At 46.5% G+C, this 12,529-nt stretch overlaps 1 protein-coding gene across 2 annotated transcripts in view; it reads left to right on the top strand.

The window, feature by feature from the left end:
- The first annotated feature begins 266 nt into the window (after nt 1–266).
- The window catches only part of CE3H16orf96 (chromosome E3 C16orf96 homolog), a 37,487-nt gene continuing 25,224 nt past the window's right edge, over nt 267–12,529 (top strand). For both annotated transcript variants that reach the window (XM_042922798.1, XM_042922797.1), the window contains exons 1-2: nt 267–778; nt 11,843–11,947. In XM_042922798.1, coding sequence (XP_042778732.1) covers nt 317–778; nt 11,843–11,947 — 567 coding nt within the window. In that variant the 5' untranslated portion in view covers nt 267–316. The remainder of the gene's footprint in view (nt 779–11,842; nt 11,948–12,529) is intronic.

Below are 12,529 nucleotides of genomic sequence, written 5' to 3'. Positions count from 1 at the left end.
CCATCACCTTCACTGCATGCTTCTTAGAAGGGGTCATGGGTCTTACATAACTGAAGGGCTTGACATGAAAGGCTGACCGTCCTTCTGTTCACTCATCAACTTTTCATTGAACGCCCACCGTGCCCCGCTCCAGGCCCCCGGAAGCACGCCGACTTGCCCACGTTCTTTGGTGTCCTAGCAACCAGAAGCTCTCACCTGAGCTCCGGCCAGCACAGAGGCCATTTTCTCTCTGACCGCCATGACCTGCAGCCTCCCTGGGCCTCTGAGGACCTGTCTGCACAGCTCGTGTGTCCCCTGAAAGCCACCACTTGTCCCCATGGACACCCAGAAGCCCAGCCCAGCCTCCCCTCCTTGCAGAATGAGCTTCTCGCTCACATTCTCTGAGCTGGTCAACATCGCCATCCCGCAGTGCGGGGTGGTGAACTTCAAGGCCCTGCACCTCCTGCTCCAGGGCATCCTGGAGCACATCCACCTGGCTGAGCTCAAGAAGGTCCTCTTGGGAGACGAGGACTTTCTCCAAACCCCGCTGGCCGCGTTCATGCCCCGGGAAGCAGACGCCCAGCCCATCCTGCACCCCATGAAGAGGCTCAGCAATGTCTTTGACCACGTGGTGAGCCGCATCGACAAGATGGAGAGCCAGCTGGCCATGCTGCAGGACCTGCCATCCACTTCCCAGCTGCTGGAGGGCAGCCGGGGCAAGGGCAAGCCCGCCCAGGATCTGTGGCACCTGATAAAGCTCCGGAAGATGGTGGAAAGCAATGAAGAAGCCATCGCAAAGGTAAACCACCTGGCCTCCGGAAGCTTCCTGCCCTTCCTGCTCTCCACCCAGGCGCCTTCTCCCTCTCCCTTTGTGCCCCTTGTGATGGGCTCTCCCCCACCAAACAGGGGGGGATGGGGCTTTGGAGTCAGGCAGAACCAAAGCTCCAAGCTTGCACCCTTTGTCAAGCGTTGAGGAGAGAAGCCAGACACAGAAGGCCACCTGTGGTCTGAAACAGGCAGATCCATAGAGAAAGGAAGCCAACAGGTGGTTGGCAGGGGCTGGGGGAAGGGGGAAAGGGGAAAGATAGCCCAGTGGCTATGGGGTCTCCTTTTCGGGTGATGAAGAGAGTTCAGAAACACAGACCAGATTCTGCCATTCCCTCATCTCCTCACTGTCCCCTTTGCCCTTGAGGCTCTGTTTGGCTCCCTGCCCAGGGAGATGACCAGTAGAAGGAGCACTCCCCTGCTCCGGGTGAGCTAGAGGCTTACGTCTGTTAACCCCTTTCATTTTCATAGCACCCACAGGAGACAGGCGCGATGATCACCCCCAGCTTAGGTGAGGCATTGAGGCACTGAGAAGTTTAACCCACTTGGGGCCACACAGTGTTAGCAAATGTCCTCATTTGCCGGCGCAAACCAGAGCTGGGAGGGGTAGGTGAGGGGCATAAGAATGTGGGGGTGCTCAGCATGGTGCTGCTTACCCACTGGACCAGGGGGTGGGGGATGATCATGGTTTCCTCCTCCCAGGATTGCCTCAAGATTGGTACGAGACAAGGTAATGCGTCGGAAGTGCTTAGACAGAACTCGAGGTATTCTGGGCGCCCAGGCAGCAGTCACTAGGAGCGTTATCCAGAGACTTGAACTGAGCAGGGAAACTGGGGTCACCGTGACCTCAGCGAAGTCAGGCACCGGGAGACCTGAGGGCCAGGGAGAGGGTGAAGTCTGGCCAAGGTGGGCTGAGAGGCAAGGCAATGCGGACCAATGTTAAATCTCATGCTAAGTAAAGCAGCCAGATGCAAAGACCACATAGTGCATGATTCTGTGTCTCTTTTCTTTCATCTTTTCTTTTCTTCTCTTTTCTTTTCTTTCCTTTTCTCTTTTTTCTTTCTTTCTTTCTTTCTTCCTTTCCTTTCCTTTCCTTTCCTTTCCTTTCCTTTCCTTTCCTTTCCTTTCTTATCCAGGTTAGTTAACATATAGTGTAGTGTTGGTTTCAGGAGTAGAATTTAGTGATTCATCACTTACATATGACACCCAGTGCTCATTCCAACAAGTGGCCTCCTTAATGCCCATCACCCATTTAGCCCCTGCCCCTCCCCACCTCCCCTCCAGCAACCCTCAGTTTGTTCTCTGTATTTAAGAGTCTCTTACGGTTTGCCTCCCTGTTACTTTTCCCTTCTCTTCTCCTACGTTCATCTGTTTTGTTTCTCTAAAAAAATTTTTTTTAATGTTTGTTTATTTTTGAGAGAGAGAGAGACAGACAGACAGACAGAATGTGAGGGGGCGGGGCAGAGAGAGAGGTAGACACAGAATCTGAAGCAGGCTCCAGGCTCTGATCTCTCAGCACAGAGCCTGCTGGTGCAGGGCTCAAACTTGGGAATGGCGAGATCATGACCTGAGCTGAAGTTAGATACTTAACCGACTGAGCCACCCAGGTGCCCCCATCTGTTTTGTTTCTTAAATTCCACCTATGAGTGAAACCATGAAACATCCAGAAAAGGCAAGTCCGTTGAGACAGAAAGTAGATTAGTGGTTGCCAGGGGCTGGGAGGTGGTGACTATGGGAAGCGACTGCTGATGGGTATTGGGTTTCTCTTCGGGGTGATGAAAATGTTCTAGAAGTAGGTCATGGAGACAGTTGCCAACCTTGTGAATGTACCAAATGCCCCACTGAATTAATTTTGTTTCGGTATCCTGTGCATTTTACCACACACACACACACACACACACACACACACACACACACACACAACACACACACACACACACACACACACACACACAGCAGAGGTTGGCAGAATCACTTAAAAGAAAAAAGGCGTGATCTAACTATTCCCTGTCTACAGGAGACACATTTTAGATTCCAAGACAAATAGGTTGAAAATAAAAGTTTGGAAAAAGGTACTCCATGCAAGCAGTTATCAGAAGAGCTAGAGTGGTCACACTGCTCCTATCAGACAAGACAGACTTTAAGACGAGAATTGTTGCCAGAGACAAAGAAGGCTGAATGGGTGCCCCAGTGTAGATAACAGAGGCCTCGGAGGCTGGAGAGGTGGACACAGTGTCCAAGCAGCCTGTCCCTGGCTTGCCCTAGTGGGTGGAGGTTTCTAGAATGCACAGTACCCAGAGTGACCCAGCCAGCACATGAAGGGCGCTGCTGGACGGGCTCCAACATGGCTTCAGAGGACTATTTGTGCATCTAGGATTAGAGAACGTCCCCCTGGCCTGGCCTTGGCTGAGGTTGCTTGGGGTTACCGCAGCGACGGTCCCCACCCTACTCCCTCAAGGGGGGTGCTATGGTAACTGGTTCTGGGATGGTGCAAGCTGCTTACCTAAGTATCTGCACCACCAACCAGTCAGGCCCGCAGACCAAACACCATGTGGATGTCCAGGTCACGTCCCCTGCCCCTGCCTCCCCCCCCCCCTTTCTCTGGGGCTGGCCGGATTGGTGTCCTCTGCTGTCCTCTACGAGCGCCTATCAAGGTGCAAAGGCCCAAAGTGCGGAAAGAGAAGCCTGCTGGACCTGGCACCCACCCCGGACAGAGTGAATGGTGCCCAGAAAACTAGGGTCGGCACCAAGGAGGCTTCTTGAGAGAAGGTTTGAGGGGCTCTGCAGGCATGGTTAGCGCACGCCAGATTTGGGGCTCGGGCACTGCAGGCTGAGATTGCAGCGGCCGTCACCCTCACAGATAATTCTTCCTCAAGAGGGTCAGCCTGTGCGCTGTGGGATGTTAAGCAGCGTGCTCGGCTTCCACCCTCCAGGTGCCAGAGGTGCCCCCTCGTGGTGACAACCAAAACTGCCTGCAGACTCTGCCAAATGCCCGCTGGGAGCCAACTCGCTCCCCGCCCCGCTCCTCCCGCCCCGCACCTTGAGGACTGCCGAGTTAGGAAAACTGTGCTCCCCTTGCTCGCCCTGCGTATTGTCCCCGCAGCCCCCCCAGGAGGCTCTTACCCGGGGCCTCCTGCGCCTGCTGGAGCGCCAGCCCCACCTGCGGAGCTTTCCCAGAATTGCAGGCTCCAAGGCCCTGCCCGCATCTCCCCGGCCGCCGGCCCTGAACGTGAGTTTTAGAAAGTGAACGCGGGAATGAGCCAATGAGCCCAGCCACATTCTAAAAAGCTGAGTCTGGAGGTCCTTGACTGTGTCCTTGAGACCTCGGTTATCACAGTTGTGATGATAACCCCTGGCCATTAGCCTCACAGGAGAGAAGGAGAGACCGCATCAGCTGTTTATTTAGACTATTCTGGGGGCACATGGTTGCCTCCAGTCAGTAAGTAGCGCAGGCCACTCTGGATCTCTTGGGTCATGACTTCAAGCCCCATGTTGCAGGTGGAGCCTGCTGAAAAACAACAACAACAACAACAACAACAACAACAACAACAACAACAACAAAATACCGTTCTGGCTGACCCTGTTTCCATAAATAAAGTCGAGGTCCCTGTGGGGATTGCTACAACCTGTTGCTTTTTCTGATTTCAAAACTCCCTTCCCATTTGACTCGCTGAAAAACTCCTGATGCAGATCCCACAAATTGAAATGATTTTAAATTTATTTATTTATTTATTTATTTATTTATTTATTTATTTTTAAATTTTTTTTTTAACGTTTATTTATTTTTGAGACAGAGAGAGACAGAGCATGAACGGGGGAGGGGTAGAGAGAGAGGGAGACACAGAATCGGAAGCAGGCTCCGGGCTCTGGGCCATCAGCCCAGAGCCCGACGCGGGGCTCGAACTCACGGACCGTGAGATCGTGACCTGAGCTGAAGTCAGACGCTTAACCGACTGAGCCACTCAGGCGCCCCTAAATTTATTTATTTTTAAAAATAAAGTTGATTTATTTATTTTGAGAGAGGTAGAGACAGCGCCAGTGGGGGAGAGGCAGAGAGAGAAAGAATCCCAAGCAGGCTCCGCACAGCCAGTGCAGAGCCTGATGCAGGGCTCAAACTCACAACACTGTGACATCATGATCTGAGCCAAAACCAAGAGTCAGATGCTTAGCCCATTGAGCCAGCCAGGTGCCCCTAAAATGATTTTAAATTTAAGTTAATGTTTGAAAATTTCATAACAAAGCTGAAAGGTGTGAAAACACTCTGGGGTTTTAGAGAATAGGGTCAAGGTTACTGCAATAACAGTAATGAACTTTCTATGTGGCCAGCACCTCTTCAGGGTGCTGGCAAGTACCTTTGTATTGCTGTTCCCTGGGAAGGAAAGGCAGGGAAGGAAAGGCAGGGAAGGCAGGTGTTAGCCTGCCTTCCCATTTCCCAAAGCTCTGGGGTTTGCCACCTTTTCTGGGTTTGCCCTGGACTACGTGCGCGCGCGCGCGCGCGTGTGTGTGTGTGTGTGTGTGTGTGTGTGTGTGTGTGTGATGGGGTTGGGGGGGGATGACTCCTGCTCAGGTAACTTATAACTTAGGCCCCTGGTTGCCTCCAGGGAGACGGGGGAGAGGGAAGCATTCCTGCACTGGTGTAAGATCTAGACTTCAGAGATTTCCCTGAAAAATGTTTTCCATCTACAGCAGATAAAGACTTGTGAAACCCTTCCTATAATACCATTACCACTCCTGACAAAATTAACAACTCCCAAATACCATCCAATAGACTGTATTGAAATTTCCCCCAGTTTTTTCTAAAACAAAAATGCTATTTTTTGCATTTTTATTGAGATATACATATGTTCATGTGCATACCAAAATATTCATCCATTTAGAGTGTATGGTTCATGGAGTGCCTGGCTGGCTCAGTTGGTAGAGCATGTGACTCTTGATCTCGGGGTTGCAAGTTTGAGCCCCAAGTTAGGATCACTTAAAAATAAAAATCTTTAAAAAGTAAAGTGTACAGGGGCGCCTGGGTGGCTTGGTCGGTTAAGCGTCCGACTTCGGCTCAGGTCATGATCTCGCGGTCCGTGAGTTCGAGCCCCGCGTCGGGCTCTGTGCTGACAGCTCAGAGCCTGGAGCCTGTTTCGGATTCTGTGTCTCCCTCTCTCTCTGCCCCTCCCCTGTTCATGCTCTGTCTCTCTCTGTCTCAAAAATAAATAAACGTTAAAAAAATTAAAAAAAAAAGTAAAGTGTACAGTTCAGGGATTTTAGTATGCTCAACACTGTGAGTGTTCTGCAACAATTACAATCAATTTTAGGACATTTCCTACAACCTCCCCCCAAAACCCCCTTAACCATTAGCTATCATTCTTCTTCCTGCTCCTTTTTGAGCCCCACTCTTGCACTTACCATGATGTCTTCAAGGTTGATCCATGCTGCCACATGTATCAGTATTTTTTTTTATTGCTGAATGATATTCCACTGAGTGGATAGACCACACTTTTTTCTCAATTGGTGGACATTTGGTTTTTTCCACCTGTAGGTTGTTAGGAGTAGTGGTCACTATGAACAATGGTGTATACATTGTCCTGTGAATATGTTTTCATTTGGGCATATACCTTGTGGTTTTGATTTGCATTTTCCTGGTGACTGTGCTGAGCATCTTTTTCAGGTGTCTAGCGGCCATTTATAACTCCTCCTGGGAGAAATGTCTATTCAGATTACTTGACCAATTTTAATTGGATTGTCTTTTTGTTGAGTTGTAAGAGTTCTTTATATATTCTGCATATATGATGCCATGTGTGTGATTTATAAATGTTGTCTATCATTCTGTGAGTTGTCTTCACTTTCTTGACAGTGTCCTTTGCTAGGCAAAGTTTTAAATTTTTCTGGAGTACAATTTATGTATCTCTTTTGTCACGCTTTTTGATGGATTGTCGCTTATGCTTTTGGTGGCATATCTAAGAAACCATGGCCTGGCCAAGGTCTTGAAGATTTACTGCTATGTTTTCTTCTACAACATGGGAGTAAATGGTCTATTGTTTATCTCTTAAATTGAGACATAGGAGCCATTTTCAGTTAATGTTTGTATACAGTGTGAGGTAAGAGTCGTTCATTCTTTTGTATGTGGATATCCATCTGTTCAGTACTGTTTGTTGAAGACAGCTCTTCCCCTATTGATTTGTTTTGGCATTCTTATTGTAAACGTGACTATTTCTGGACTGTCATTTCTCTTCTACTGACCTGTGTATCTTTTCTTATGCCAATACCACACTGTCTTGATTACTATAGCTTTGCAGAAAGTTTTGAAATCAGGAAGTGTGAGTCTTCCAGCTTTGCTTTTTTTTTTTTTTTTTTTTTTGAGATTGTTTGGCTATTCTGAGTCCCTTGCACTATCATAAGAATTTTAGGATCCAGCTGTCAGTTTCTATGAAAGAGAACAAACTGGCATTTTTATAAGGATTAAGCTTAATCTATAGATCAGTTTGGGAATTAAGCCTTCTAATCCAAGAACATGGGGTGCTATTTATTTATCAGTCAGCTTTATTGTGATAAAATTCACATACCAGGGGCCCCTGGGTGGCTCAGTCATTTAAGCGTCCCACTCTTGGTTTCAGCTCAGGTCATGATCTCATGGTTCATGAGTCGAGCCCTGCATCGGGCTCTGTGCTGCCAGTGCAGAGGCTGCTTGGGACTCTCTCTGTCTCCCTCTCTCTGCCCCTCCCTCCCTCTCTCTCTCTCTCTCTCTCAAAATAAATAAATAAACTTAAAAAAAATCACATACCATACAGTTCACCCCTTTAAGAGTGTATAATTCAGTGGTTCTAGTCTATTCATAGAATTGTACACCTATCACCACAGTCAATTTTAGAATATTTTCATCCCCCTAAAAGAAACCCTGTACCCTTTGTCACCGCTCTATCCCCTCAGGCTCCGCTGCAAACCACCCCCCCAACCCTAAGCAACCACTAATCTGCTCTCTGTCTTGTAAATTTTTCTATTCTATATGCTTCATATAAACGGAATGATGCAACGTGTTGTCTTTTGTGTTTGGATTGTTTTAGTTAGCGTCTTGTTTCTGAGGTTCATTTTCCTTGGAATCAGTACTAGGTTCCTTTTTATGGCTGAATGATATTCCATATTGTGAATATATCATGTTTTTTGTATCTGCCAGTTGATTGACATTGGGATTGTTTCTACTTGGAGCTGTTATGAATAATGCTGCTATAAACACTCATCTACAGGTTTTCATTTCTATTAGATATATACCTAGGAGTAGACCTGCTGGGTCATTTGTAACTCTGTGTTCTATCTTATGAGGAACTGCCACACTGTTTCCTAAAGTGGCTGCACCATATCGCATTCCCACCAACAGTATGTGAAGGTTCCAATTTTTGTACATCTTCACCAACACTTACTATTAGCTGACTTTTGATTGTAACCATCCTAGTGGGTATGAAGTGGTATCTCATTGTAGTTTTGATTTGTTTTTCCCTGATGACTGATGATGTTGAACATCTTTTCTCATGTGCTTAGTGGCCATTTGTATATCATCTTTGGAGAAATGCCTATTGAGATTCTTGAATAATATTGGCCTCATAGAATAAGTCTGGAATTCTTCAATTTTTTTGGAAAAGACTATAAAGAAGTGGTATTAATTCTCCTTTAAATGTTTGATAGAAGTGAGTGGTGAATGGTGAAGCCGTCTCAGCCTGGGTCTCTTTTTTTTTAAGTTTTTTTTTTTTGTTTTTTTTGTTTTTTTTTGTTTTTTTTGTTTTTTAGAGAGAGAGAGGGCACAGGAGAGGCAGAGAGAAGGAGAGAGAGAGAAAAAATCTCAAGCAGACTTTGCACTGCCAATGCAGAACCTGATGAGGGGCTCGAACTCATAAACTGTGAGATCATGACCTGAGCTGAAACCAAGAGCCGATGCTTAACTGACTGAGCCACCCAGGTGTCTCTCTCTCTCATTTTTTTAAATCAGTGTTTCAAATCTGTTCCCTTGTCTTAGATATATTCAAATTTTCTGGGGCGCCTGGGTGGCTCAGTCAGTTAAGCATCTGACTTCAGCTCAGGTCACGATCTCGCGGTCCGTGAGTTCGAGCCCCGCATTGGGCTCTGGGCTGACGGCTCAGAGCCTGGAGCCTGCTTCTGATTCTGTGTCTCCCTCTCTCTCTGCCCCTCCCCTGTTCATGCTCTGTCTCTCTCTGTCCCAAAAATAAATAAACGTTAAAAAAAAAAAATTAAAAAAAAAACAACAACAAATTTTCTCTTCTTTCTTTCTTTCTTTTTTTTTTTTTTTTAATTGAGAGAGAGAGGGCTCAACTGAGTAAGGGCAGAAAAGAGAGAGGGAGAATCCCACGAGAGGGATGGAGGGAGGGAGGGAGAGAGAGAGAGAGAGAGAGAGAGAGAGAGAGACAGAAATAGGACTCAACTGAAGCAGGACTCATGTTCCCTTGAAGTAGGGCTTGAGCTCACCTGATGTGGGACTTGAACTCATGAACCATGAGATCACGACCTGAGCCAAAGTCAACTGAGCCACCCAGGTAACTAACTTGTAGGCCTACAGTTGTTCACAGTAGTCCTTCATAATTCTTTTTATTTCTTTTAAGTTTATTTATTTATTTTGAGAGAGAAAGAGAAAGCATGAGCAAAGGAGGGGTAGAGAGAGAGGAATGCGAGAGAATCCCAAGCAGTGGGATTCTGCACTGTCTGTGCGGAGCCTGACACGGGGCTCAAACTCAAGAACCACGAGACCACGACCTGAGCTGAAATCAAGAGTCAGATGCTTAACTGACTGAGCCACCCAGGTGCCTCTCTTTTTATTTCTGTAGGGTAATGTTCCCTCCTGCATTTCTGATTTCTTCTCCTTTTTTCTTGGTCAGTCTCGCTTAAGATCTGCTAACTTTGTTGATGTTTTCAAAGAACCAGCGTTTAGTTTCATTGATTTCCTCTCTTATTTTTCTATTCTCTATCTCATTAGTTCCCACTTTACTCTTTATTGCTTCACTTTTTCTACTTGCTTCCGGTTTTTTTGCGTTGCTTTTTTCCAGGGTCTGAAGGCTGGCTTCAGCTGCATCCCATAAGTTCTAGTGTGTTCTGTGTTTATTTTAATTCATCTCAAACTGGATTTTGATTTCCCTGGTGATCTCTTCTTTGACCCATTGCTTATTCAGAAGAGTGTTGTTTGGTTTCCATTTATTCACAAATTTCTAATACTTTCTTCTATTATTGATGTATTTGAATCCATTGCAGTCAGAGTACACATTTTGCATGATTTCAGTCCTTTAAAAAATGTGTTGACACTTGTGTTATGGATTAGCATATGGTCTCTCCTATAGAATGTTCTGTGTATGCTTGGGAAGAATGTGTATTCTGCCATTGTTGACTGGAGTGCCCTATAGGTGTCTGTTATGTCTAGTTGGTTTATAGTGTTGTGCAAATCTAATTCCTTGCTGATCCTCTTTAGTTTTATTCATTATTGAAAATGGGGTATTGATGGGGCACCTGGGTGGCTCAGTCGGTTAAGCGTCCGACTTTGGCTCAGGTCACGATCTTGCGATATGTGAGTTCGAGCCCCACATCGGGCTCTGTGTTGACTGCTCAGAGCCTGGAGCCTGATTTCAGATTCTGTGTCTCCCTCTCTCTCTGACCCTCCCCCGTTCATGCTCTGTCTATCTCTGTCTCAAAAATAAATAAACGTTAAAAAATTTAAAAAAAAAAAGAAAAAAGAAAATGGGGTATTGAAAGCTCAACTATTCTTTTTTTATGTTTATTTATTTATTTTTGAGAGAGAGAGAGAGAGAGAGAGAGAGAGAGAGAGAGAGAGAGAGGTGGTGAGCAGGGGAGAGGCAGAGAGAGAGAAGGAGAGAGAGAATTCCAAGCAGGCTCCACACTGTCAGCACAGATCCTGATGCAGGCTTGAATTCACAAAGCATGAGAGCATGACCTGAGTAGAAATCAAGAGTTGGTACTCAACCAATTGAACTGCCCAAGTGCCCCTATTTTTTTTTTCAAGTTTATTCATTTATTTTGAGAGAGAGAATCCCAAGCAGGCTTCTCTCTGTTAGTGCAGAGCCTAACATGGGGCTCATCCCACTACCATGAGAGGCTGAGCTGATACCAAGAGTCAGCACTTAAGCAACTAAGCCACCCAGATGCCCCTAATGTCTGCCTTTAATTTTTTTTAATGTTTTTTTTTTTGAGAGACAGAGTGCGAACAGGAAAGGGGCAGAGAGAGAGGGAGACACAGAATCCAAAGCAGACTCCAGGCTCTGAGCTGTCAGCACAGAGCCCGATGCAGGGCTTGAACCCACAAACGCAAGATCATGACCTGAACCAAAGTTGAACCCTCAACTGACTGAGCCACCCAGGTGCCCCTAATATCTGCCTTTTAAATGGGAGTTTAATCCATTTACATTTAATGTAATTACTGATAAGAAGGATTTCTGCCATTTTGCTGTTTGTTATTTTTGTTAGCTGAATGCCTAACTATGCACTGGGCCCTTTAAATACATCATCACATTTTTGTTTCATCATCATATTTTTTATATTCATTTTATGATTGAGGATCCTAAAACCTGGAAGGATGCAGTAACAGCCCCACTGAGTGATGGAGCTGAGCTATGATCCCAGCACTCACTGTTCCCATCAGCTCTTGCCTGGAAGTTTCCTCACTGGTCCTCTGGCTTTCTCCCTTACCCTCCGGGAGCCAATCTACACATGCAGCCAGAGGGACCCTTTTAAAATGTAAATCCAATCATAACTCCCTTGCTGATGTCCCACCAAAGGGCATGAGATGCTTCCTAATGAGGGACTCCTGGTTACTGAATACATTGAAATGTAGAGTTGCCTCCTTCCCACCCAGACCACCTGGGAGCTCAGCACTGTTGACTTTGGTGTCATATGCTAGCCTCTGAGTATGTTCCAGCCTGGGCCTTGGTAGAGCCAAGAGGACTTCTTAGACCATGGGCATCACCAAAGAGCTTCTGCACTTTACATACCTTTCCCCCCAGCCACACCCAACTTCACATTTTCCCCTCTTCTTCCCCTTCAGTCCGTGAAGATTCTGCAGGATTTGCTCACTGACATTTATGCACTCAAGGTCTCCAATGAAACTCTCAGAAAGGATATGGACAAACTGAAGGACATACTTGAAAAGGTAGACCCTCTCTAGCATCCTCCATGCTGTCTGGCCATGCTGCTTGGACCTCAGATGGTTGGGGGGGACAAGGTAAATCTAGGGAGCCTGTTCTTAATCAAAGAACACAGCCCTGAGAGCAGGAGAAGGGGTTTGACATTGACCAGCCACTTAGCCCATCCCACTAAACTCTTCATGGCTCCCATCTAGCCCGTGCCACTAAACTGTCCGTGGCTCCCACCATGCTCCTCACTCTGCTGTGTTAGGAGACCATTTGTAAGTTACAGAAACCTAGTTCATCCTGGCTTAGGCAAAATAAGAGAATGTAGTGTCTCATTTACTAAAATGTCCAGAGTTGCCTTCAGGTACAACCAGATCTAGGTGCTCATGCCACATCAACATCTGTCACTGATGCTTTCCTCTGGACTGGCTTCATTCTCAGACAGGTACTCCCTAAGTCTTGGTAACTCCAGGCTTATATTCCACCAACTTAGCAGAAAGATTACAGCTTTTCCTATTCTATAAAGCTCTGTCCATGCTGCAAAGTGGAATAAACCTAGCATAGGCATACAGTCTATCTCCCCTTGGAGTCACAAGGACATC

The sequence above is a fragment of the Panthera leo genome, chromosome E3 (genome assembly GCF_018350215.1).
Source record: "Panthera leo isolate Ple1 chromosome E3, P.leo_Ple1_pat1.1, whole genome shotgun sequence".
NCBI lineage: Eukaryota > Metazoa > Chordata > Mammalia > Carnivora > Felidae > Panthera > Panthera leo.
The sequence above is the reverse complement of the archived record's forward strand: the minus strand, read 5'-3'. Positions and strand labels throughout refer to the sequence as shown.